Genomic DNA, 25,984 nt, shown 5'->3' on the forward strand with positions numbered 1-25,984 from the left:
TTACGTAGGCTGAAATTTAAACAGTGGCAACACTGCTGTGGAGAAAATCTACCATTGTTGCTGATAGCACACATTGTTGACATACCTACCTTACCTCCGAGCAAATGGATTCGCCCGTCCCATGTCACCGATGTATGCACAATCGAGGGAAATACAGTCACTTGTGAGCGAGTGGTCTAATGTAATGGTGTCACTATGTTTTCGAAACAGGAAAAACGGAGTTTGAACAAGATTGAATGTGCCAGAGGTCGTACAGCATGACAGTGTCATCAAGGTCTTCAAGAGGCATGCGGAAAATTGGCATATTGGGTAAAAGCCTTCAATGAAGGTTGGCAAACTGTGGTAAACATGCATCGGGCAGGTCGTCATAGCATCTCTGAAGAAGAAGTGCATGCTCTCGCTGCGTTAGTGGACAGTGGTCGATGCCATACAATTCATGAGCTCGCCCACGAAACCGGATTAGTGCATACAACTGTGCTTCGCATCCTGAAGGAATGCCTGGGCATTCAAAAAATTGCATCATGACGGGTTCCGCATGATGGAAATGCAGAAATGGATGCATTACAATGCTGCTCAAGACTCACTTGGAGCACTATGAGTGCAAAGGGGAGGCTTTCTTATGCCATATCGTAACACTGAATGAGACATGGGCCTCATCTTGCGAGCCAAAACTGAAATGCCAATCCAATGAATGGTGTCATTATGGGTCGCCCCGCAAGTCGAAAGTGCATCAGAGCCCCAATATGGTGAAAGTTATGGTGATTCTCGTGTACGACTGTGATGGTGTTATCCTAATACATTGCGTTCCTTCACGGCAGACCGTCAGTTCACAGTATTACTGTTTGTTTTTGGTGCATCACCTGTGACCAGCTATGTGAAAGAAGTGGTGACACTTTCAGTGCAACCCACCCATCATTTTGCACGACAATGCACAGTCATATACAGCACAAGCTGTGGTTGCTCTGTTCGGTTGATGAGACTGGGAAGTACTGTACCATCCACCATACTTCCCAGACATAAGTCCTTGTTACTTTGATTTGATTCCGAAGATGAAGGGACCACTTTGTGGCATTCGCTTCAGAACTGTTCCAGAGATTCGACAGGCAGCAGACGGCTCCATTTGTACCATCAACAGAAGAGGCTCTACTAATGGTATACTAGGCCTTCTACATTGCTGAACACGGGTTCTACACAACGCTGGTGACTACTTTGAAGGACAGTAACAAGTGCAAATGTGTAACTCTTTTGTATCGGTTGTGAGTAAATAGTTTCCACTATTTAAGTTCCAACCCTTGTATATTTTATGAATAACTGCTAGAACTTTTATTGTAACTTTGACATATAGAAAAGTACATTTAGTTGTATTTATGATTTTGGTATTATCAGTTTGTGTATGCATGAATGTTTGTTCAACAAATGCCGCTCATGGCCACTAGGTATGAACCAAGCATATTTTAATTGTGTCTTACTTAACTCAAAAGTAGACCTAGGAAAAAAAAAACTTGTTTGAAAATCTTAATATAGGGTCTTTTCCTATTGTAGCATGTAAAGATGGCCACTGTGATTGTATCATATAAAGTGATTGTGTCAAAAATAAACAGAAGGTCATAATAAGTCAATCACCGGTCTCCTTCAGCTGACTATCATTTTTAATCTAGTCTTTTGGCTTATGTTTTTATGCTGCAAGAGAACAGCAATGAGAACATTTTATTATTATTTCAAGTGGCTGCACAAAAGGATGAAGGGGACCTCCTCAAAGAGTGGTTTGCCTTAGTAAGAGAACGAAGTGAACTGCGTCGCTTTGAGCGAGAACTATTAATAAGAGCAGAAGAATTAGAACTGGAGGACAGACATTCTCGTCTTCAGCAGGAGCTACGGGAGCGGCTGAAAAAGGATGGTAAAGACATAATCATCATCAAGGTTTAATTTTCTTAAGAGATTCAAACATCAATGTGTTGCAGATAGCATAACTCAAATTTCTTTCTTTCTGATTTACTTAATTATCCATGTGACAGACACACTTACTATTCTCTTATTATTCTAATCATGCAAATTTCAGTAACAATAATTCCACAATTGCAGATCATCCGAGCAATTCAAATTAACTTTCTTCTTTTGTGGATGGACAAGTATAAATTGAATACTTCTAATACAACATTTAAGACGTTACGTAATATAACAATGAAATAATCAAGTGTATGTGAATAGATTGCAAAGATATTTTCTTATCAGTGAATGAAACTTTAAATCCAAATTAATAACTGGAAAAATTGTGTTGCAAAGAACATGCTCTGTTAAAGCTGTAATAGTTCCTGCTCTCTAATATTTTATATAATATGCACTGGTTTCCATAAACTGATGAAAAACAACTGAAATAATTATTTTCACAAAGTTATGTGTCAAATTTATTGAACTTAGTTAGTGTAGTGCATATAACATAAACACAAATGATACTCAGTTCCAGAACATAATTTTTTTTGCATGGAGAAATTGAGGAGTGGTGTACATTTGATATAGTACAAATAATTAGTGTAATTGCCTCAAGCTGCATAATAGTACATAAACCATAGCATGCTTCTGTTAAAGTAGCATCTATGATATTCAAAGAAACTTGATGTCATTCTAATACAAAGCCAATTTTATTGCTTCAGATGTTTTCAGAGGAGGACAGTGGGCAACAACAGAGTCATGATGTAGTGTTTATTTCTCAGTAGTGGCTGGTGAATCTTCTTGATTGTACTGTCCAACTTGGAGAGTCCACAGTGATAGGAGATCTTGCATCAAAAGCAGTTGCTCTCATCACTTTGTGAAGGACCTTAATCAGGCGAACATTAGGTTCGCTAGTTGCTCCCAGCTGACGTATATCCCACTCCATTATTTGTTATCCCCAACTCTTTTAATAATTTATTGTTAATGCTTTTTATCATTGTAAGCGATCCACAAACTGTTGAAGGATGTTGCATGGAATATCGAAGCTATACCCATCTGTTACATCCTGTCCAATGAGCAGTGTCAGAGTACTGCATTGATGCAGGACACTCAAAGGACCATGAAAAAATTGACAATACACAGCTGAAATATCAGTAGAGGGTCTGGAATGTAAGCCTCACCATCTAGTTATCCCCCCGTCTTCATGTGTTCACTCTGCTCCGGTCCTCGCTTTTCATGCCCCCCTCCCTCCTCTACGCCTTTCAGCCATCTGTCCTTGGTCTTCCTTTTGGTCATTTCTTTCTCATCTCCATTTCCTGTATCTTCTTGGGGTTCTCTTGTTTTTCATTCTCTTCAACTTTATGTTCGTATCCTGCTGTGCAATGATTCCTCTTTCACCATTTCCCTTAGCCTTTCATACCTCATCTTCTTTCTCCTTATTACTCATCTCCTGTTTCTAAGGAGCTCATTTCAAATGCCTGTAATCTGCTTGCATCTGTTTCCTTCATTGCTCGTATTTCATATGCATAGGTCAGTATTGCGATGTAGTAACATCTATATATTACTCCTTTTCTTTTTTGTGGGTTATGTTTGTTCCACGCTATGCCCCTAACACTCTGTAGGAATGTTTCTGTCTGTTTGCCACATTCACTGACCTGTTTCTCATTTCTTCTATTTTCCTCTATCACGATTCCCAAGTACTTGACGCGTTCAACCTTCTTCAATTATTCACTTCCAATCCTTATATCGCTAGTTGGTCTATCTTTCTTTCTAGTTGTAACCTGGATCTCACATTTGTTTACATTAATTTTCATTCCGTACTGTCTCAAAGTTTCTTCCCAAGCATTCAGCTGTTCCTAAACCACCTCCTCCCTGTTTCCCCAGATCCTAAAGTCGTCTGCAAACACCATTGCTTTATATTGTCTTCTCCAGTTTTTTTTTCCGCCACCTTAGTCATTACCTCATCCAAGGCCACAGTGAAGAGGAGAGGTGACAATACATGTCTCTGTTTCACATCACATTTTTGCTGGAGCCAATCCATCCTTTCATTTCCCACTTTCACACAACTTCCACAGTACATCTCCTCCACTCTGCTTGTTGTCTCTCTTCACACTCCCTTCTTTTCGAGTGCTGCCCAGAACTTTCTTCTTCAGATGCTATCAAATGCCTTTTCTATAACAAGAAAGGACATCACAAGGTCTCCAGATTCATAGTGGTGCTCCTGAAGCTGCCTCACTGCAAAACTGCAAATATGAGATCAACAGTTGACCTCCCATGTCTGAAGCCATACTGTTCCTCTGTTTGTTCTTGACCATTGTTTGGATTCTGCTTTCCAGAAACTTTTTCATATACCTTGGCACGGTGTGGTACTAGCGGACTCCTCTGTAGTTTCCACAATCCTGCCTACTGCCTTTCTTGAATATTGGGGGCAATTAGTGCCATCTTCCAATCTTTGGGTGTCATCTTCTCATTCCACACCACCATCATTAACAGACTGTGAACAGCTGAAAGAATCCTATCAAAAAGTAATTCATCCACAAAGGTGGTAGCTTACAAAATACTGATTTTACAAATTTTTTAATCTTGCTGATCAGTCTTGGACTCCTGAGAAGCATGATTAATAAAGGATATAGAAAAAGATTCACTGAAGTGCTGTGTATTACTTCACTGGATCATTAGCTGACATAAGTGTGTCTTGGAGATGCTTATTGTTAAAATTTCAAGAATGTATATTCCAGCAAGAATCAAGCAACATACTACTGCCTCCCAAAGACATCTTACATAGTGATTTACCAATTGTCATTCTTCCCCTACACTGCTCACAAATGCAACAGGTTGAGAAGAGAATGATGATGGTACACAATGTGCCTTCTCCCACACATTATCTGGTGGCTTTCAGAATGAAATATGGGTCTAGATGTATCCCTGAATTTTAAGATTGTTTATTTATTTATTTTTTGGTAGCAAGTCCTTTATGAAAGCCAAATTGAGAGATTGTTAATGAGTTCTGCAGTGATAAATGACTCAGTATTTTATAGCTCACTTTTGCATAAAATTTTGAATTGATTCCTAGTGACTAGAGAGAATTGTTGTATCTTCATTTTTAAAGAGATGGCTGTTTCTACTGTATTTTTTAAGTCTGTCAGAAAAGATACCGTGAGTAATTGTCAGATTACAGACATAACTATCTAACCAGCACAATAATTTATTACTCTTCTAGCAACATCATCGTAGCCAGAAGAATGCATTTTATTTCAAATTTTTCTTCTCTGTCTCTTCCTCCCCCCCCCTCCCCCCCTCCCCCCCTCCCCACCCTCGCTCCCTCCCTCCCTTCCTGTTTTAAGCAGTACCTGCTAATGCAAATATCTGCTAATGCAAATATCTGCTAATTTCTAAGTTTTCCCTAGTGTTTTGTGAGGCTTCAGTAGTGATAAAGGTAATCAACTACTTTCTGAGGATAGCTTTACAAACAAGAAGTTAGGTCATATTATCCACAAATCACAATAGAGAATTTGTAGTTGTGTATATGAATCCTTGTCTTTTCCCTGTTGGTTTTCCTGTATCTCATTGTTATATTGTTTTGGTGTTAGAAAAACTAGTTACATTAGTTACTAAGCTTTGAAATTGTTTAGAATGCCTTTAGTGAGGAGGACATATGCAATATATGTTTTCACTTTCAGTTGATTTAAAGGTGGAACATAATATATAAATCTGGGATTGCTATCTATGTCATAATTATGTCATTAGAGCCTACAACATAAAATGAGTAATACTGATGTATGAAGAATGCAAACCCAGGAAAATACCAATACAGTTTTCTTCAGAGAGTTATCGTTCTCATCTATTACGTGAACAGTGATTAATCTTTTTAACCATTAGGAGTTTAATTTTACAGGAATTTTGTATTTTTGATGACTCTGAATGTCACATTTCCTTCTCTTGTTTAGATTCAGAGAAGACATCAGATGATGTCGAAAAAGAGGGCCAAATCTTGAATGAAATGCTGGAGATTGTTGAACGACGAGATTCTCTCATTGCCTTACTGGAAGAGGATCGACAAAGGTGTGCCATAGTGTATTCTAGACATTGTTCTTATTCTGGTCTGGTGAGACGATCCTCCAGTAGTGGACTATCCCTTATTTATGTTTTTTGTATGCTTGCTCTTTTGTGGATTCTGTCCTTCATTTTTGTTTCTTATCTGCAAAATTATCCACAAATGCATCTGACTGATTCTTGCATGTGGCTTTGGTCTGCAACAAATTTCCTCTAACATTTGTTGTTTTTTCTATGATATCGAGTGCTGTGCCACTTAATGAATCCTTCATAGTATCAGTAGTCTTCCTTTGTGAGTTGTAAAGACTGAAAAATTTTGAATGTACTAGTCACTTAGATTTATAATAGTAATGTAATTAATTGCCCATTAAAAATGAATTGTGCAATTTTCCTTGTGTGCTTTGTTCATGCATCAGTTATTGAAATTAGCTTATACTATTTTTAGTATTTATAAGCATTTGTTTGAAGCTAGTGTACATTGCTGACACTACTTACACAATTTTCTTCTTGTTGCCTGGAGATTTTTGTAGTGCATAGCTTTAAATTCCCATCCATAAATGCAACAAAATGTTGTATGTAACTTGGTAAAAAGAATTATTATTATTATTATTATTATTATTTATTGAGGTTACATGGAATTATTACAATCATATTCTATGCTATGCAGAGACATTATAAATGTTTATGTAGTGTATATTGCTAATAAAAGAGGATTATTTTTTGTCATGATAATATGTTATGGTTTTTGGAACCAACCTTTCTGCACTTGCATGTTATCAACTCATAAATATCTTCTCCTGTTGTGACTACTTGATTTATTATTTTAAATAGCAGCAACTATTATCTACAGGAAAAATCACTCTCTCTCTCTCTCTCTCTCTCTCTCTCTCTCTCTCTCTCTCTCTCTCTCTCTCCCCTTATTAAATATTTTTCTTGTCTGTATTTGTGCTGCTTGGATATTTTCTTAACAGCCATGCCACAGTGGTAACACCAGTTCCCGTCAGATCACTGAAGTTAAGCTCTGTCAGGCTTGGCTAGCACTCGGATGTGTGACTGTTCGGTCTGCCAATCGCTTTTGGCAAGGGAGTGCACTCGGCCCTTGTGAGGCAAACTGAGGAGCTACTTGACTGAGAAGTAGTGGGTCTGGCCACGAAAACTGACAAGGGCCGGAAGAGCCATGTGCTGACCACATGCCCCTCCATATCTGCATCCAGTTATGCCTGTAGGCTAGGATGACAAGGCAGTTGGTCAGTACCGTTGGGACTTCTGAGGCCTGTTCCGACAGAGTTGAGTTCAAGTATTTTCTTGGTCTCTGAGGAATGGGACTGAGAGGGGAGATAAGATCAGATTCAACTTTAAAGTGAACTGCACCAAATAATATGAAACCAAATGTAGACTCAGAGAAAGAAAAAAGAATATGTTATGGTTATTCAGGTTGTTGTCTTGGTGCATTTTATGAAAGAACAACTTGGTAAAATTTAAGTATTTTTAATTCTTCGACCTTTGGTGTTCATGAGAACAACTGGTTGTACTATACCTTTTTAGATCCAGATCCAGACAAGACACTTCATGATGTGTGAAAAGATGAGAGATATAACTTTTTGACCCTTTTGCCTATTTCTTTTTTCTACTAATGAATGTAAGCCATTGTGGAATATTACACTTTTTAGGGCTCCATGCCACAATCTGTAAAAACGGAACTGTTATACAATCACTTTGTTGTTTGTTTGGAAGCTTCTGTGTCTGTCTGACTGTTAAAAACTCTTTTTTTTTTTTTCAGGAACAGGTATATGTGCTAAGTTCAAATTTATGTCAAGTATTAAGATCCGTGATCCCTTCAAGGTGTAAATATTTTAACCTTTTAAGTCATTTCAATCAAAATATACAGCCATTTACGTCACGTACTTTGATACTCGAAAATGCACTCATCAAAACATATAGGATGCTTCCCGTTGATCCGGAATCCTGAAATTTTGGCAACAAGCAAGGTTTCATAGTACATGTAAAGGAAGAAATCTGAAAATTGTTAATTTATAATAATATAACACGAAAAAAACATTTTTTGTTATTTTTTATCCATGAGTCTGTTCGTCTATCTGCCTGTTAATTTTCTCTAGAACAGTTTGGAATGTCAAGTTCAAATTCATGCCACATACTAAGGTGTATGGTCCCTTGGTGGTGTAAAAAGTTCTATCTTCCAAGTCAGTGCAATAAAAGATTCGGCTGTTTATGCCACGTGTTCTGCTTACCCACAAACTCATTCATCAAAACCTATAGAGTACTTCCTGTTGACCTACAATCATAAAATTCAACCAGAAGCAAGGTTTTACAGTACAAGTGAAGTAAAAAAATATGAAACATCTTAAATTGTAATTATTTTGCATAAAAATATCTTTTACCGTTTGCTCATACATTGCACTCGTCATCGGTAAAAAAGTGTAATAGACGAACTTTACTGCATGCAAATATAAAATGTAAGTTGTAATCATGTTTTAGTAAGTAAATAAAAATGTTTTATTAAGAAATTCTTCCAATCCATCTGTGGCATACAGCAAACCAGTGCTTAACAGTATTGGTTAAAAACAGTCTCGGTTGCAAAATAATAATAATAATAATAATATGAAGAAAGTAAACTGGAAAAAGAAAACACTACATGGCAAGCACCCGTATCATCTAACACAGCCACACATCGATCAAGACGCATCTAACACATGGCTAAGAAAAGGCAATATATACAGTGAGACAGAAGGATTCATGATTGCAATACTGGATCAAACAATAAACACCAGATATTACAGCAAGCATATTATTAAAGATCCCAATACCACAGCAGATAAACGCAGACTTTGCAAACAACAAATAGAAACAGTAGATCACATCACAAGCGGATGTACAATACTAGCAAATACAGAATACCCCAGAAGACATGACAATGTAGCAAAAATAATACATCAACAGCTTGCGTTACAACATAAACTTATAAAACAACATGTTTCCACATACAAGTATGCACCACAAAATATACTGGAGAACGATGAATACAAATTATACTGGAACAGAACCATTGTAACAGATAAAACAACACCACATAACAAACCTGACATCATACTCACCAATAAAAAGAAGAAATTAACACAACTAATCGAAATATCCATACCCAATACAACAAATATACAAAAGAAAACAGGAGAAAAAATTGAAAAATACATCCAACTGGCTGAGGAAGTCAAGGACATGTGGCATCAGGATAAAGTTGACATTATACCAATTATACTATCAACTACAGGAGTCATACCACACAATATCCACCAGTACATCAATGCAATACAGCTACATCCAAACTTATATATACAACTACAGAAATCTGTAATTATTGACACTTGTTCAATTACCCGAAAGTTCCTAAATGCAATGTAACATATACCGTACAGTTAAAAGGAAGTCACACTTGATCAAGGTCCACGTCACCTTCCATTTTTAACCAGACATAACGTCTGAGACAAGAAAGAAATAATAATAATAATAATAATTATTATTATTATTATTATTATTATTATTATTGCAACCAAGACTGTTTTTAACCAATAATGTTTTATTAAATCTTCTCTCTACACATATAATCTGAAGTCACCTGCTCACTTCTTTCTTTATGTTGGGTCTACATCTACATCTACATTTATACTCCGCATGCCACCCAACGGTATGTATTGGAGGACACTGAGAAACTACTATAGAGATTTTGGTAAGGTCTTGGAATTCCCGGGACCAATATCTTACCAGTATCGATATTGATAATAGGAAAAAACTGTTGAGGTTCTCAATTCTCAGGATGGATGTGTATTATTGAATCACTTCTTACACATTTTTGCCTCTGGTCATCATTAAAGAATTGTACAGCAATAACAATAAAATATCGTAAGTCCAAATATACCATGAACCCAAATCGATACAAAGGAGTTCAGTGTAATTACTGATACTAATCATAACCTTAAGCTGATAGAATAAAGCAAGCGTTATCTAATAAGAAAGCAGTTTTGTGTGTCAGGTGGCACTGTTGGACTCTTCATCGAAGAAATTGATGTGACATCAAGATGAAGGTCAAATGCATATTAATGTGGCTACACAATTCAAAATGTTAAAGTAATCCATAGGTGTACTGCCAGTTGCTGCCCTTTGAACACTATGAGCGAACAATACACCCATGGATTATTTTGTTATAAATCATGCTGGGATAAATCGAATTAGAGACGTGGTGATTGAGCATAATACAGTAATTGTAATACTTAGGTGTGGGTTGAATTATTTGCTGTTGTGGAAACTGGAAAGGGGAGGCACATATGAAAAAAGATTGCTTTTGTAATGTAGTAATTTTGGCAACATTCTAAAAATCCAGCCTTGTTGGATTTTGTACATTCGTGAGGTGTAGACTAAGAGTGTTTCATGGTATAAATGTCTGAAATACAAATTATATCATAAAAAACCATTTTTACAAAATGTCTCATAAATAAAACAGCCTATAAAAAACCGAATTTAAAATACAGCAGGAACAAAATCCAGCATATTTTCTGTTTTATTTTGGAGATGTAACAGTCCCTATGCAGAAAATCGTTCTTATGATAATGTGAGTGTGTATATATATATATGGTAGTTTACAGTGGATACACGTAATAGAGAGATGAAACTGTAGATAATGACACCTATGAAAAAGTGATGGACCATTCATAAATCAAAGATTTGGAGCAATCACTGTATAATATTTCCTCAGTTGAGACAAATTAAAAGTGAAAGCTTACCAAATGATGATAATGGCAGGAGACAGTGTGACACAATGTTGAGGCAAGACACAGGCAGTCTAGGAACTGATTGTACAAACAATATAATGATTAATAAATTAATTGGAAGAAAGATTACAACCAAAAGAAATGTCATAAGAGATACAGTGAAATTGCTGAGAGGGAGCAGCAGTAAAGGTAGAAATGAAATTGTCGAAACTAAAGTGGAAAAAAGTGTATTGGTGTATTTAGCCAGAGCTAATGTAAAATTATTGTCTTTTGATAGAATAGTGAAATATATTCACTCTACAATGGATAATTTTAATCCTGTCTCCCAGCATACTGTTAGTTCTTCTAAATGTGATGAACCAGTGTATGTAGCTTGCTCATCTCAGAATGCATTGAAGCCTGTCTCACATAGATTAAGATTCACTGTAAGCCTACTTGCGGGCTAGCATGACCCCTGAGTGGACTCCATTGATTGTTAGGTTGCTTCCCTGCTAAGAGCTTTGCATGTTTCCGTGTGATATCATTAATGCTATTTCTCTTGCGCAGTTTTCTGAATGAGTGCTACCTGCTGTGGCCAAACAGGATTTCTGTCAATGTCTCCTGCCACAGCTTAGAAGGTGGGGGCCCGCCACAAGCGCAGTTGTGCTAGTGACATGCTTGGCTGTAACCTAATTTCAAAGTACCTTTAATTACTGCAGATATCATCACAGTGAAGCAGAGAAAGCATTATTTTTTTTAATTGATGCACTTAGGGAAGATTGTTTCTATATGCTGAAAAAAATTTCAGTTCTTACAAACATCTGTGCTGGAAATGGACATTTTGCAGTGAGACTACTTGCAGGTGATCTTACACAGTACGACTGCTTTGACATTACGCTTTGTGAAATAGACTTGAGTGGTTCCAGTGAATAGTTAGCAGCCTTCTTGCACTTGCAATTGGAGTGTGGATCTTTCTCTTTAAACTCATAGTTATTGTATACCTGTAAGTTATGTACTACTGTTTTTTGATGCAGCTAATTTTTGTATATGAAATAAGAACCTGTGCAACCTGTTAATTGTGTAAAGGCAGTAATTTCCATTGAACTTGATAGAAGCTGTACATGATTCTTTGACATGTTATGTATACTAACATCAAGTGCAAAATTTTTATAGCAGGTTCAGCTGGTATAAAATTTATCTAATATTATGCATAACTGACTTTTTTATTTGTACCTGTTCTTCTTCTTCTAATTATTATTATTATTATTATTATTATTATTATTATTATTATTATTATTGACAAACATAGCTGGAATTCATTAACTTTTGTTGAGGCTATCTGTGACCATTGAGTAGTCAACATCAACACCAAAATGGGAAAAAACAGCAGTTTTGGTGGAAAAATGCCTATATACTAGGCATATACCTATATTTTTACACATTCAGATGTGCAGTAATGAATCACAGAAGTTCAGTTCAAGATCAACAGTAGTGTCCCCTTTTTATATGTGTACAGTTTATTTCTAATTTCTCTGTTCCATAAATAAAAATTAAGTTCTGTTGGTTTCTTGATTTTCAGTGGAAAGAGTGCCCATACAATACACCCTGTTGTCTTCACTTAAAATTTATCTCTCCTCTATATGATATTTCCTTAAATTACAAATAATATGTATGGGTAGTTATATGAATAATAAAGAAACTCATTCTCTTCACACTAACATGGGGCACTAAGGAAACAATTGACAGAAGATCTAAAATATGGAAGGGATATTGTTCAGTCTTATTCACATGTTTTTGGAACATAAAAAGTCACTGATGGTATTGAGAAACTAGTTTATGGCCCAGCTGCTAACTGCAGAAATCTGAAGCATCAAAGATGCTCTGCATATCATTTGGGAATTCTGTCTTTTATTGACAATTTTGTTTTTCTCTGTGAATAGTCATCTTTTCTTTCTGTCACCTTTGCCCCAACTCAATGTTTACTTCTCACTGTAGCATCAATTAGGAAAGTTACAGTGTTCTAGATTCTTCTGAGTTTGTTCAATATTCCATCAAGTATTTTTCCCTATTGTTGTAACACTACATCACAATGCTGATTTTATTATAGTTGTGATAAATGTAATTAGGAGACTATTGCTAACATTAACAACAACACAATTTAAAAACAAAAAGTTATTACATAGATTCTGAAACTGTTTATGTAAGATAATGAGGGTATTATTTCAGCCTTGTACCCCACTTCATAATTTTCTTTCTTTATTTTTTCCTGCATTTCAAGCAAGAAACTAGAAATATTTACTCATTTTACTAAGGTTTTTTGAAGCTCCTCTTCTCGTTTTTCCGTGTTTGCGATTTAAAAACTGGGTTATTTTGGGAATCGGCCCTATGCAAACACAATTACTTTATTTTTATATTCCCCCAGACATGTTTTGATACCAATGAGTCATCTTCTGTGGGTTAAATTTTTATTTTCTATAAAGTATAATATCACATTTGTAATAATTTAACTACCGTAGACCTAAGTAATACAATATTTGCAATTTGTTTTGTTTTGTTTGGACACTCACCTTAAAATTACATCACTACGTGAACTGTATTATTAAACATCAATTTTAGTGCTCATTTTTGTCATTTCTTTCACAGCTTGTCATTTTCAAACTAGACACGAAGAAAAATTATTGCGTATTTGTAGAGAGCTGTTTTGAGGTTAGATGTTATGTACGTTTCGTACTTACATTTTCTGCCATGTTTCCTGTCCCTGGTCGGTGTCTCAATCAGCCACTATTTAGTGCATTGCTTTCACTCAGTTCTTCATAAATTTCCACTCACTACTTCACCTCACATGCACTTATACAAAATGTAGCGAAATGTGATGTGAGCAGACACTTCTGGCAATACACTCAGTGAGATGTGTCATGTTATTGTCGTTGCTCACTTGTTCATCGTTGGTCTTATGTGTGTTATGGTGCTGATTTTGAATATATATATGTGTGTGTGTGTGTGTGTGTGTGTGTGTGTGTGTGTGTGTGTGTGTGTGTGTGTGTGTGTGTGTTAGTTCTCCTCTGTTGTGAGTTTTTGATAGAGACTGTTGCTTTCTCTGAGGATCTTAAGATCAGTCTCCATGTTTTTTTGGGTGGTGGTTTTCTTGAATTAGATGGTCCGCAAAAGTGCAGTGTGTACTATCACTTCTTAGGGCTCTGAGGTGTTTGGAGTACGTCATTTTGAAATTTCTGTATGTTTGGCCTATGTAGACCGACTGGCATGAGCTGCAGGTTAACTGATATATTCCAGCTTTGGAGAATTTGTCTGCAGAGGTGTTCTTAGATCTTAGATTCTTCTGTACTGTTGTTTGTGTGGAATGATATTTGTAGCCCTTGTTTCTTCAGTATGTTTCCCACCCTGTGTACGTTTTTGTTGCTGTATGTTAGTGTGTGCTATGCTGTACTCTTTGTTGGGTGTTCCCAGTATCCTGTGTTTGTCTGCAGCTTGTGTTCTTGGTTCTCTGTTGTGGCTGCTGATTTGTTGTTGATTTTGTTCTCTTTTAATTTGTTTTTTTAATTTTGTTTTTCAGTTTGTTTATCATTTGTGTGTTGTACCCATTCTCTGTGGGTATTTGGTGTATTGTATTTAGTTCCTGTGTGTAGATGAGTTTGTCCAGTGGAGTTCTGTTGAGTCTGTGTAGCACGTGTATGAAACTTGAGAGTTTGCTTGCTTGTGGGTGGTTGGAGTTGATATGAATGGTTGTACTTGTGGCTGTAGGTTTCCTGAAAATTCCAAAATTATGTTAGTTGTTGATTCTGTGTATGGAAACTCCAAGCTTGTCAGTTTTGGAATTTATATTTTGTTGTTTTGGTGATGTGCGCTCTGTAATAGGTGAACCAGTTAGTGTTCTAATTAGGAACACAAGGAAACATATGACCATAAAAGAGATACAAATTATTGGATCACGGATTGATGTTAACAAGAGGACAATGAGTGTAGTTCACACATCTCAAACACCCTTAACAACTGATGCTATTCATGCCCTTATAAAGGCACTATACGTATTAGGTGTACCCGGTGTAGTGCTGCGGATGCACGGCAGACCTGGTGACTGTGGTAAGTGACCAGGCTGCCCTGATGACCTCCTTGCTTAGTTGCAAGTGTGCCATTTGAAAGTCAGCATGCATTATGCTTGTCATAGTGGCCTGATTTGTGTCTGCTGTGGGTGGTTGGTGTAGTAACCAGTTGATTACTACACTCCTCCTTCCTTGCGGGGGGAAAAGATCAGACATTGCCATATACAATGCTGTGACTGAAGAAGCACCCGTGTCATCCCTGACGGTGTTCGCCGCAGCTAAAGGTGCGAGAAGTTTCTGATTTGCCTGGATCAGTGCATATAGACAAACTAGAATGGCAGCCATGCTGCCCACAGACCATGGGGTGATCAGTGGACAGGACTGACGACGGAGCGTGAGGCACCTGGATGTCAGACGACGGGCACTGACATGAGCAGCAAAGAGGGCAGACTGGTGTGGAGAGCCTGTGATGATGGAGACCCATCTTCTGTCCCCATTGACAGTGGCACCTCCTCAGCAGAATTGGAGGCACTGGCACCAACTGTAGGAAGCAAACCTGCCATCAGTGGTAATGAGGCCCTGAATGCTGAGGTAAGTGGTCATGATCAGGTCTGCTTGACCCCTGGAGTGGCCAGGAGTGACGGAGAATGAGGCACCGGCCAGTGGGAAGGCACAAGTTTGTCTATGGTGTGAACCGTGAAGACCCAGTGACCATGCTGGCTATGAGGAATTGACAGAATCCAGTGAGGGTGCCATCCAAATCTCATGACCCCGACTGGTGTGCTGGATGCAATCATCGATGAAACAGGCACCAGGGGGGACTGCTGAATGGCAGCAAGAGGTTGAGCAGTGTCCACAGTTGACGGTCATGCAGAGATTGTGAGAGGTCCCTCGGCCTGGAAATCTTCTATGTGCTTACGCGTCTGTGTGTCTTAAACATTCGGACAAGGCATCCCACCTTGTAATTCGACTGTGGTTAGAAGGGAGGCACTATGAAGTGGCAAATGCCGTTGCATTTACACAACTCTTTGAAGATTGTGCCACAAACTGAGGACCATTGTCCAGAACCAGGGTGCAAGGCAAGCCTTCCGTGGAGAATACCTCCAGCAGGTCTTGGCTGTTGCTTCTGCTGTCATTGACAGATAGGAAATGATGAAACAAAAATTAGAAAAAGCACCAATTGTTGATAACCAGAAAGTGTTTAAAAAAGAACCAGCAAAATCACTGTGGATTCTTTCCCAAGGCTGTATAGGTGCTGACCATGGGGGAAAGTCATGCATGGTGCCACCAGCTTACCCGAACACTTGCGACAGGCCATGACAATGTGTTCCACCTTCCGATCGATGCCTGGCCAAAACATATGGTGGCAAGCCCACAGTTTTGTGCAAGAGATCTCCCAGTGACCCTGATGTAATAAGAGCTGCACAGCTACAGGAATCATGATATGGGAAGTAAATCATTCCATCAACAGGAGAATAACACCATTCAAGAGGGAGAGGCAATGGCACAGTGCATAAAAACTCTGGAGCAAGTCTGATGCCCAGTCTGGCAGACATCTGGTCTCCCATGTTGTATCGTGCATACAACCCCACTGGATCCACCACCACAGCAGAGGCACTGCGAGAACTGGTGATGGGAAAGCCATCAATCATGCACCTTACCTGCTTGTCCAGTTGTTGAAAACAAAGCAATTCCTCCTGGTCAAATGAAAGATCGTGGCCCATGGGGAGCCAGGACAGAGCACAGGGATTTGCGCATTGTGATATGGGATGAAAATTTATCTCGTAATTGTTCCAGGACAAGAACAAAGCCCAACACTGAGGGCAATGAATGGCTTTGTCCAGTAAGGATGCTGATGGGCTAATCAGGGAAACCAAGGGCTTTTGATCGGTAATGAAATGGAAATTTTCCACCACACAAGAACACATGAAATTTTTTTTAAGGCATAGGCAATACAAAGAGCTTATTTATCCACTTGAAAATTAAGTTGCTGAGCTGAGTCGCAATCCCAACCCCCACCCCCCACCCACCCGCCCGCCCGCGCGCGCGCGCGCGCACACACACACTCACACTCACACACACACACACACACACACACACACACACACACACACACACAAAGGCAGTGGGCTGTTCAGAATGGTGATGGGCCAGGACTGCACCAACCCTATAGTGGGACATTCCATAGCCAGGACCAGACACCTGCCAGCTTGAAATGTTGGCAGACATCGCAGGGAATGAAGACTATCCTTAAGCTGCACAAAATCATGCTCACAGGCAGTAGACCAAATAGATGGAACATTTTATGAAGCAACAGATGCAAGGGGTGGGCCATAGTAGCCACTATGGGAATAAACTTGTGATAGTACACAATTTTGCCAAGGAAAGCCAGAAGTTCTCATTAGATGGACAGGGCAAAGCCATAATTGTGGCAATATGTTGCACCCCCCCCCCCATGAACCATGGACCTTGCCGTTGGTGGGGAGGCTTGCGTGCCTCAGCGATACAGATGGCCGTACCGTAGGTGCAACCACAACGGAGGGGTATCTGTTGAGAGGCCAGACAATCATGTGGTTCCTGAAGAGGGGCAGCAGCCTTTTCAGTAGTTGCAGGGGCAACAGTCTGGATGATTGACTGATCTGGCCTTGTAACATTAACCAAAACGGCCTTGCTGTGCTGGTACTGCGAACGGCTGAAAGCAAGGGGAAACTACAGCCGTAATTTTTCCCGAGGACATGCAGCTTTACTGTATGATTAAATGATGATGGCGTCCTCTTGGGTAAAATATTCCGGAGGTAAAATAGTCCCCCATTTGGATCTCCGGGCGGGGACTACTCAAGAGGACGTCGTTATCAGGAGAAAGAAAACTGGCATTCTACGGATCGGAGCGTGGAATGTCAGATCCCTTAATCGGGCAGGTAGGTTAGAAAATTTAAAAAGGGAAATGGATAGGTTAAAGTTAGATATAGTGGGAATTAGTGAAGTTCGGTGGCAGGAGGAACAAGACTTTTGGTCAGGTGATTACAGGGTTATAAATACAAAATCAAATAGGGGTAATGCAGGAGTAGGTTTAATAATGAATAAAAAAATAGGAGTGCGGGTTAGCTACTACAAACAGCATAGTGAACGCATTATTGTGGCCAAGATAGACACAAGGCCCATGCCTACTACAGTAGTACAAGTTTATATGCCAACTAGCTCTGCAGATGATGAAGAAATTGATGAAATGTATGACGAGATAAAAGAAATTATTCAGGTAGTGAAGGGAGACGAAAATTTAATAGTCATGGGTGACTGGAATTCGTCAGTAGGAAAAGGGAGAGAAGGAAATATAGTAGGTGAATATGGATTGGGGGGAAGAAATGAAAGAGGAAGCCGCCTTGTAGAATTTTGCACAGAGCATAACTTAATCATAGCTAACACTTGGTTCAAGAATCATGAAAGAAGGTTGTATACCTGGAAGAATCCTGGACATACTAAAAGGTATCAGATAGATTACATAATGGTAAGACAGAGATTTAGGAACCAGGTTTTAAATTGTAAGACATTTCCAGGGGCAGATGTGGATTCTGACCACAATCTAGTGGTTATGAACTGCAGATTGAAACTGAAGAAACTGCAAAAAGGCGGGAATTTAAGGAGATGGGACCTGGCTAAACTGAAAGAACCAGTGGTTGTAGAGAGTTTCAGGGAGAGCATAAGGGAACAATTGACAGGAATGGGGGAAAGAAATACAGTAGAAGAAGAATGGGTAGCTCTGAGGGATGAAGTAGTGAAGGCAGCAGAGGATCAAGTAGGTAAAAAGACGAGGGCTAATAGAAATCCTTGGGTAACAGAAGAAATATTGAATTTAATTGATGAAAGGAGAAAATATAAAAATGCAGTAAATGAAGCAGGCAAAAAGGAATACAAACGTCTCAAAAATGAGATTGACAGGAAGTGCAAAATGGCTAAGCAGGGATGGCTAGAGTACAAATGTAAGGATGTAGAGGCTTGTCTCACTAGGGGTAAGATAGATACTGCCTACAGGAAAATTAAAGAGACCTTTGGAGAGAAGAGAACCACTTGTATGAATATCAAGAGCTCAGATGGCAACCCAGTTATAAGCAAAGAAGGGAAAGCAGAAAGGTGGAAGGAGTATATGGAGGGTTTATACAAGGGCGATGTACTTGAGGACAATATTATGGAAATGGAAGAGGATGTAGATGAAGATGAAACGGGAGATAAGACACTGCGTGAAGAGTTTGACAGAGCACTGAAAGACCTGAGTCGAAACAAGGCCCCGGGAGTAGACAACATTCCATTAGAACTACTGATGGCCTTGGGAGAGCCAGTCATGTCAAAACTCTACCATCTGGTGCGCAAGATGTATGAGACAGGCGAAATACCCACAGACTTCAAGAAGAATATAATAATTCCAATCCCAAAGAAAGCAGGTGTTGACAGATGTGAAAATTACCGAACTATCAGTTTAATAAGTCACAGCTGCAAAATACTAACGCTAATTCTTTACAGACGAATGGAAAAACTGGTAGAATTGGACCTCAGGGAGGATCAGTTTGGATTCCGTAGAAATGTTGGAACACGTGAGGCAATACTAACCTTACGACTTATCTTAGAAGAAAGATTAAGAAAAGGCAAACCTACGTTTTTAGCTTTTGTAGACTTAGAGAAAGCTTTTGACAACGTTAACTGGAATACTCTCTTTCAAATTCTGAAGATGGCAGGGGTAAAATACAGGGACCGAAAGGCTATTTACAATTTGTACAGAAACCAGATGGCAGTTATAAGAGTCGAGGGGCATGAAAGGGAAGCAGTGGTTGGGAAAGGAGTGAGACAGGGTTGTAGCCTGTCCCCGATGTTATTCAATCTGTATATTGAGCAAGCAGTAAAGGAAACAAAAGATAAATTCGGAGTAGGTATTAAAATTCATGGAGAAGAAGTAAAAACTTTGAGGTTTGCCGATGACATTGTAATTCTGTCAGAGACAGCAAAGGACTTGGAAGAGCAGTTGAACGGAATGGGCAGTGTCTTGAAAGGAGGGTATGAGATGAACATCAACAAAAGCAAAACGAGGATAATGGAATGTAGTCAAATTAAATTGGGTGATGCTGAGGGAATTAGATTAGGAAATGAGACACTTAAAGTAGTAAAGGAGTTTTGCTATTTAGGGAGTAAAATAACTGATGATGGTCGAAGTAGAGAGAATATAAAATGTAGACTGGCAATGGCAAGGAAATCGTTTCTGAAGAAGAGAAATTTGTTAACATCGAGTATAGATTTAAGTGTCAGGATGTCGTTTCTGAAAGTATTTGTGTGGAGTGTAGCCATGTATGGAAGTGAAACATGGGCCAGTTTGGACAAGAAGAGAATAGAAGCTTTCAAAATGTGGTGCTACAGAAGAATGCTGAAGATAAGGTGGGTAGATCACGTAACTAATGAGGAGGTATTGAATAGGATTGGGGAGAAGAGAAGTTTGTGGCCCAACTTGACTAGAAGAAGGGATCGGTTGGTAGGACATGTTTTGAGGCATCAAGGGATCACAAATTTAGCATTGGAGGGCAGCGTGGAGGGTAAAAATCGTAGAGGGAGACCAAGAGATGAATACACTAAGCAGATTCAGAAGGATGTAGGTTGCAGTAGGTACTGTGAGATGAAGAAGCTTGCACAGGATAGAGTAGCATGGAGAGCTGCATCAAACCAGTCTCAGGACTGAAGACCACAACAACAACATGTTGCACACCATGTGACGCACACCCTGCTAGGAAATTTTATGACCCAAATAAGCAAGGGAAGGTTGGAAAAAGTGAGATTTAGCAAGATTACATTTGAGGCCAGTAGCCTGTAGGACAGTAAACACAGTACATAGGTTACTTAGTTGGTAGAGACTGGAATACCACTGCTATGTAACCTTTATTTTTTACGTTTATGGCAAGAGGCCCACTACAAGGGGGAAGGCCAGCCCCTCGTTTTGTAAGTAGCAAGAGGGGTACAAAGGAAGTGGCATTCACTGTTCCATATGCTGAGGCTGCACGTTCATCACTCACTCCAAGCATCTCATCAGCGGCCCACAGCTCACAAGGACTCAAACAGCTGTGCAGTGTTCGAAACCTCCTTTAACATAAGGTCCTCAAACTGAAGGGTACATTGACGCACCTTCTTACTAGGGGCTGAATGAATGATAGTGTCCTTGACCGTGGTGATCACGTGATACTCCTGAGATCTAGCCATGACGAATCGACACTCACGACTGAGGCAGCGAGACTCGGCCACCCAAGCTCAATAGGAATGCTGGAGCTGTTTGTGACACTGGTACAATTCAACATGCACTGCAACCACATTGTACACTTGTAGTGATAGGAGAACAACAGATTACACATACTGTCTCAAAAAAAAAAAAAAAAAACCCTCTAACTGACCAGTAAGTGATACATATGAGTGGGTATCCATGATAAAAAGAGCCTTATAGATATCTGCTTCAACCACGCAAAATGCCATAAAATGTGGACAAAGCCATTTCTCATCAGTGTCCCAGTCTTCTGCGGATTCGTCATGGGGGACAACAGCAGCAGGTGAACAACCGACAGCTGAGCCCATGTCAAAGTAACCAACAACTGTTCCAACGTGTCCATATGCACCTGTGGCTGTTGCAGAAGTGGTAGGGGTGAAGCCTCCAGGGAAGAGTCAAACGGCAGAAAATCCACAGAATCCAAAACATTTGAAAAGTCAACCCTCAAGGTCACTATTTGTTCTAACTAGACTGAAAGGAATCAGATGGCCGTAAAAAAGAGATGCAATGTATTGGTCACAGAGTGACATCAATACAAGAAAAATAGTTTACGCAAGAACAAGTGAAAGCAAATCATAAAAATAATAAAATTATTAAAAATGTGTGAATAAGATTTAGAAATAAAATATTTTAACCAATTAATTGAATAAAAATAAATATCACAGTCATTTTGAAAAAGATTTAAAAATTACAGTTTCAGAGCACCTGATGGGATTTAAACCCTCAGCCTTCTGCATGTGAGAAATCTACGTATCATTATGCTGTGCCACCAGTCACAGAATTGCTATAATTTTTAAAGCTCTAGGCCATCACTTGAAATTCCAAATTATGTTTTTCTTCGGTAGCTCATAAACTGGGGGCCCAGCAGGGTGAATGGCTGCAGTGTGTGATACCTGGGCCCCTAACCTACACAACCATATAAATGGTTTACCGAGCGAGGTGGCGCAGTGGTTAGCACACTGGACTCGCATTCGGGAGGACGACGGTTCAATCCCGCATCCAGCCATCCTGATTTAGGTTTTCCGTGATTTCCCTAAATCGCTCCAGGCAAATGCCGGGATGGTTCCTTTCAAAGGGCACGGCCGACTTCCTTCCCTAAACCGATGGGACCGATGACCTCGCAGTTTGGTCTCTTCCCCCAAAACAACGCAACCCAACCATATAAATGGTTTCAAAAAGTCAGTCCCACCCCTGGCAACCTCTTCTTGTAAGATAATGTGTAATGTCAATATTGCTTAATGTGTTCTCTGGAACTGAAACTGATCTTCCCGAAGATTGACTTTTACAAGGGTGAATTAAATATAAACAGGATTTTATTTTTTAATCTTTTGTTGAAAAATGAAAAGCAGTTACAGTTTATTTTGCCACACAGGTTGCCACTTTAGAAATACACTTTTCCCAGTGAGAAGGAAGGTGTTTTATCGCAGCAGCCTAGATAGAAGCTGGTTACGTCAGGAACCAATTCCACATGAACTCCTCCACGCCCTCATCATCTACAAAACAGTGCCCTGCAAAAGCTTCTTTAAGCAATCCAAATAAATGGAAATCCCTGAGTAGTTGGTCTGCACCCCACACCTTCTTCATCAGATCGCACCAATTGTGCATTGCTCATGCTATCACTGAGCAAAATGCCTCGCCACTCCAAAATAACAGTTGAAAGGACCTTGCCAGCTGACTTTAACTGGGTCCCCACCCCTTTCTCTGCCATTCCTTGCTGGCTTGTTTGGATTTAAGAGTGTAGTAGTGGACCCGCATTACTTTATTTTGCAGACTTTTCTGTAAGCCTCTGACAGACCTTCAAACGTCTCAACTTCTGATTTTCAATCAAAAAGTGAGGGACCCATCAGGAACACACTTTACAGAACTGTAGGTCATTTGTGATGATCACTTGGCAGTTCCCATAACTTAATCTGACTGCATTAACGTTTTCATCAGTAATGCCGGTTGGATGACAGCGATCATGTTGTTGGTTTTCCACATGTTCTTGGACTTCCTTGAAATCTTTACGCCACGCAAACACATGTGCCCTTGATAACGTTTGTTCACCAAACTGTGCAGTCAATCTCTGGAAAATCTCTCTTGCCCAAACTCCTTCACGAGCAAGAAATTTTATCATACATTGCACAGTGGACGTGTGCACCTGTTGCTGTGACACTGTGAGCATTACTGACGAAGGTGTTCAAAGTATGTAATGCCCAGCTCTCCCCATTCCTAATGGCCCCATCCAATAATACTAGACATTCAGATCCTGTACTATCATCAGTTGATGCTTAGAAACAAAAATCCCGTTTATATTTGATTCATTTTCGTACCAATCTTTCTGTTTTTCTGAAAAAAACTCGTTTCAGTATTTTTCATCCACCAGCTGTATTGGTCATAGAATGGTTGGCCTGTGAAGCAGACACTGATTGACCCATGCCTTGCCAGAACAGAGGCGGGTAGTGTGTGGAAACTCAGGAGGTGGTGGGGAGTTGTTGGTGGCTGCAGTGGGGTCTGGGTTGTTTACTGGGGCTCTGAGATGATGGCGCTCCCACCACACTCACGGGACTCATCTTCAGCCATGAGGACCCACTTCCTGAGGTTTGCCTTGCACCGTGACACTCCCGTCCTCAACTGGTTTTTGTGCCTTCCTCTCACATAAGCTAGGTGAAATCCCACAGCAAGTTTCTTTTTTTATGTTCTCCCATACCCTTCTAGTTAATTTATTTTGCATAGTTCTGTTTGGGGAGATCCAGGTGCTGATGGAGCTATTGATATGTGCATGAATATCATCACTGATCCAACCTAGGCATTTGGGGTTCATATCCTAACAGAGGGTGTCTGGAATCAATTTCGTGCTTCATTTTCTCCATTTCTGCAACTATTTTTCTGTGGATGTCAGATAGTGTTGTACCCGTAATCTGATAAATTTTGGTGGCAGGAGTTGGTCATAGGCAGCTAGTCACAATGCTCGCAGTCTCTTTTGATGCCATATCCACCGGTTTGGCATTTGTGGAATTTCACCAAACTGGTGCTGCATATTCTGCTGCAGAGAAGCATAGTGCCAGGGCAGATATACAGAGCATGTTTGGCTGTGAGCCCCAGATGGTGCCAGTAAGTTGATGGATGATGTTCTGGGCAGATACTGTTAGCTTTGTTTCTAGGCAATGATATTTGAATGTGAGACTATGATCCAACTTTCCTCCCAGATGCTTTGGAATATTATAGTGGTTGTTCACCACTCCAGATAATATTTACTTCATCCTGGTTTCCCATATGGAAGATGTAGAGCTGCATCTTTCTGGGATTTTGATTTTAGGTGATAATCATCTTCAAAGACCGCCATCAGCTTCATCTCTATTTCCTCAAAGGTTTTGCCTTGAACTGCATTTGTTATATCATCAGCATAAATAATTATTGTGCAGCAGAGGAACCACTACACTAACCCGAAGGGAGACTATTTCAGGGTCCTCTATTTGCTCATCCTATAATGCAAAGTAACAAGAAACCTTCTACTTTGCAGCAAACGATGGGTAAACTTTGTTAAACAGTAGTCATTAGTGATTGACTACAACCTTCTATTCAACTTCTTTGGTTGACAGTGTCATATGTTGCTGACAGTTCTATGAGTACCACTTCTATAACTTATTGTGATTAAACATTTGACGCCCTCATAACCAATAATGACCCATTGAATCTTCTCTGTCATATGTACAAGTCCAGGCTAGAGCTTCATGCTGTAGTAAAGGTGCGACTATGAGAATTAGGCTCAGTAAGTTGAGTTCAGGATATGGGGAAGGTAACAAAGCCTGCAACTATGCAGCTGTTTTGCTGGGCTATGACTATACATGTGTGTGTATGTACATGAAGAGTGGTTGCCATCTTCATTATTTTCTTCATTTGAGATCTGAATATTCTGAACAACCATGCTGCTTCTGAGCCTGGTGCTGAATTAAAGGGAGCAGTGATTAGATGTGGCAAAAGAAATAGGATTCACCTGATGTGAATTGTGGGTCTTGGTCAAATATGATGTTGATTTAGACAACATACAGGAAAATGGATGGATGACACAATTAATAACCACATAGCCCCCCTTGAATGGACCGATAAAGTAGATGCGGAAGAGTACCCATGGCTAGTAGGGTGTGAGATGGGGAAGAAATGTCAGACTCTATGTAATAAGTTTTGTGCATGTTTAGGAGGCCTGGACTCATTACATTCAACAAAATGCCTCCACATCTAGAAATTGAGGCTATAGTTCATCTCAGCTGCTATTATTGTGTTAAACATACATCTAGTCAATTATTCCATATAGTTGGGAAACTCACATGACACACAGTGCCTGTTCTGAATTGTGAGGCATCTGTTGCTAAGACTAATTGTCTGACAGGCATAAACATTACCAAGCAGAGAGCAGAATTCAAATTTTTCATACCTTCAAGAATGTTGCCTGACAAAATTTGTGGGCACTGAAATTTGACCCTTTTTTCCAAAACTAATTGGTGTGATGTAATATTTGCACAGTATTTAGTATAAATTTGTCACAGTAATTCATCTTACCCAAAAATAACAGGAAATCCTTCAAATATTTGGGTGCAGGGAGGTAGCTAGTCCTTTTATACTGGTTGATGTTGGTTCAAGACAATATTAGCTCAGCACTTGGTAGAGGTATTTGAATACCTGGTTGGAAAACACTACCCATGTTTATTACATGTTGAGCTTATAAAATAACTGCTTAAAATTGATTAGGTGTTGGTCGGAGGTAGAACAATTTACTGTAATATCATTTAGATGCAGGGGTTGGACAAAAATAGGGGAAGACCAAAACCACAATATATTACCATGCCTAATATGGTGTAGGAAACTGATTAATTCAAAGCAGTTTCCAGTAATCTCAAATGGTCCTGTATAGTTTT

The 25,984-nt window shown here is 39.4% G+C and overlaps 1 protein-coding gene across 2 annotated transcripts in view; it reads left to right on the plus strand.

Annotated features, from left to right (window-relative positions):
- Positions 1-25,984, plus strand: part of LOC124613085 (F-actin-monooxygenase Mical) — a 555,995-nt gene that overhangs the window by 518,058 nt on the left and 11,953 nt on the right. For both annotated transcript variants that reach the window (XM_047141672.1, XM_047141673.1), the window contains 2 exons: positions 1,724-1,897; positions 5,877-5,991. In XM_047141672.1, coding sequence (XP_046997628.1) covers positions 1,724-1,897; positions 5,877-5,991 — 289 coding nt within the window. The remainder of the gene's footprint in view (positions 1-1,723; positions 1,898-5,876; positions 5,992-25,984) is intronic.

Source organism: Schistocerca americana, chromosome 4, assembly GCF_021461395.2.
Source record: "Schistocerca americana isolate TAMUIC-IGC-003095 chromosome 4, iqSchAmer2.1, whole genome shotgun sequence".
Taxonomy (NCBI): domain Eukaryota; kingdom Metazoa; phylum Arthropoda; class Insecta; order Orthoptera; family Acrididae; genus Schistocerca; species Schistocerca americana.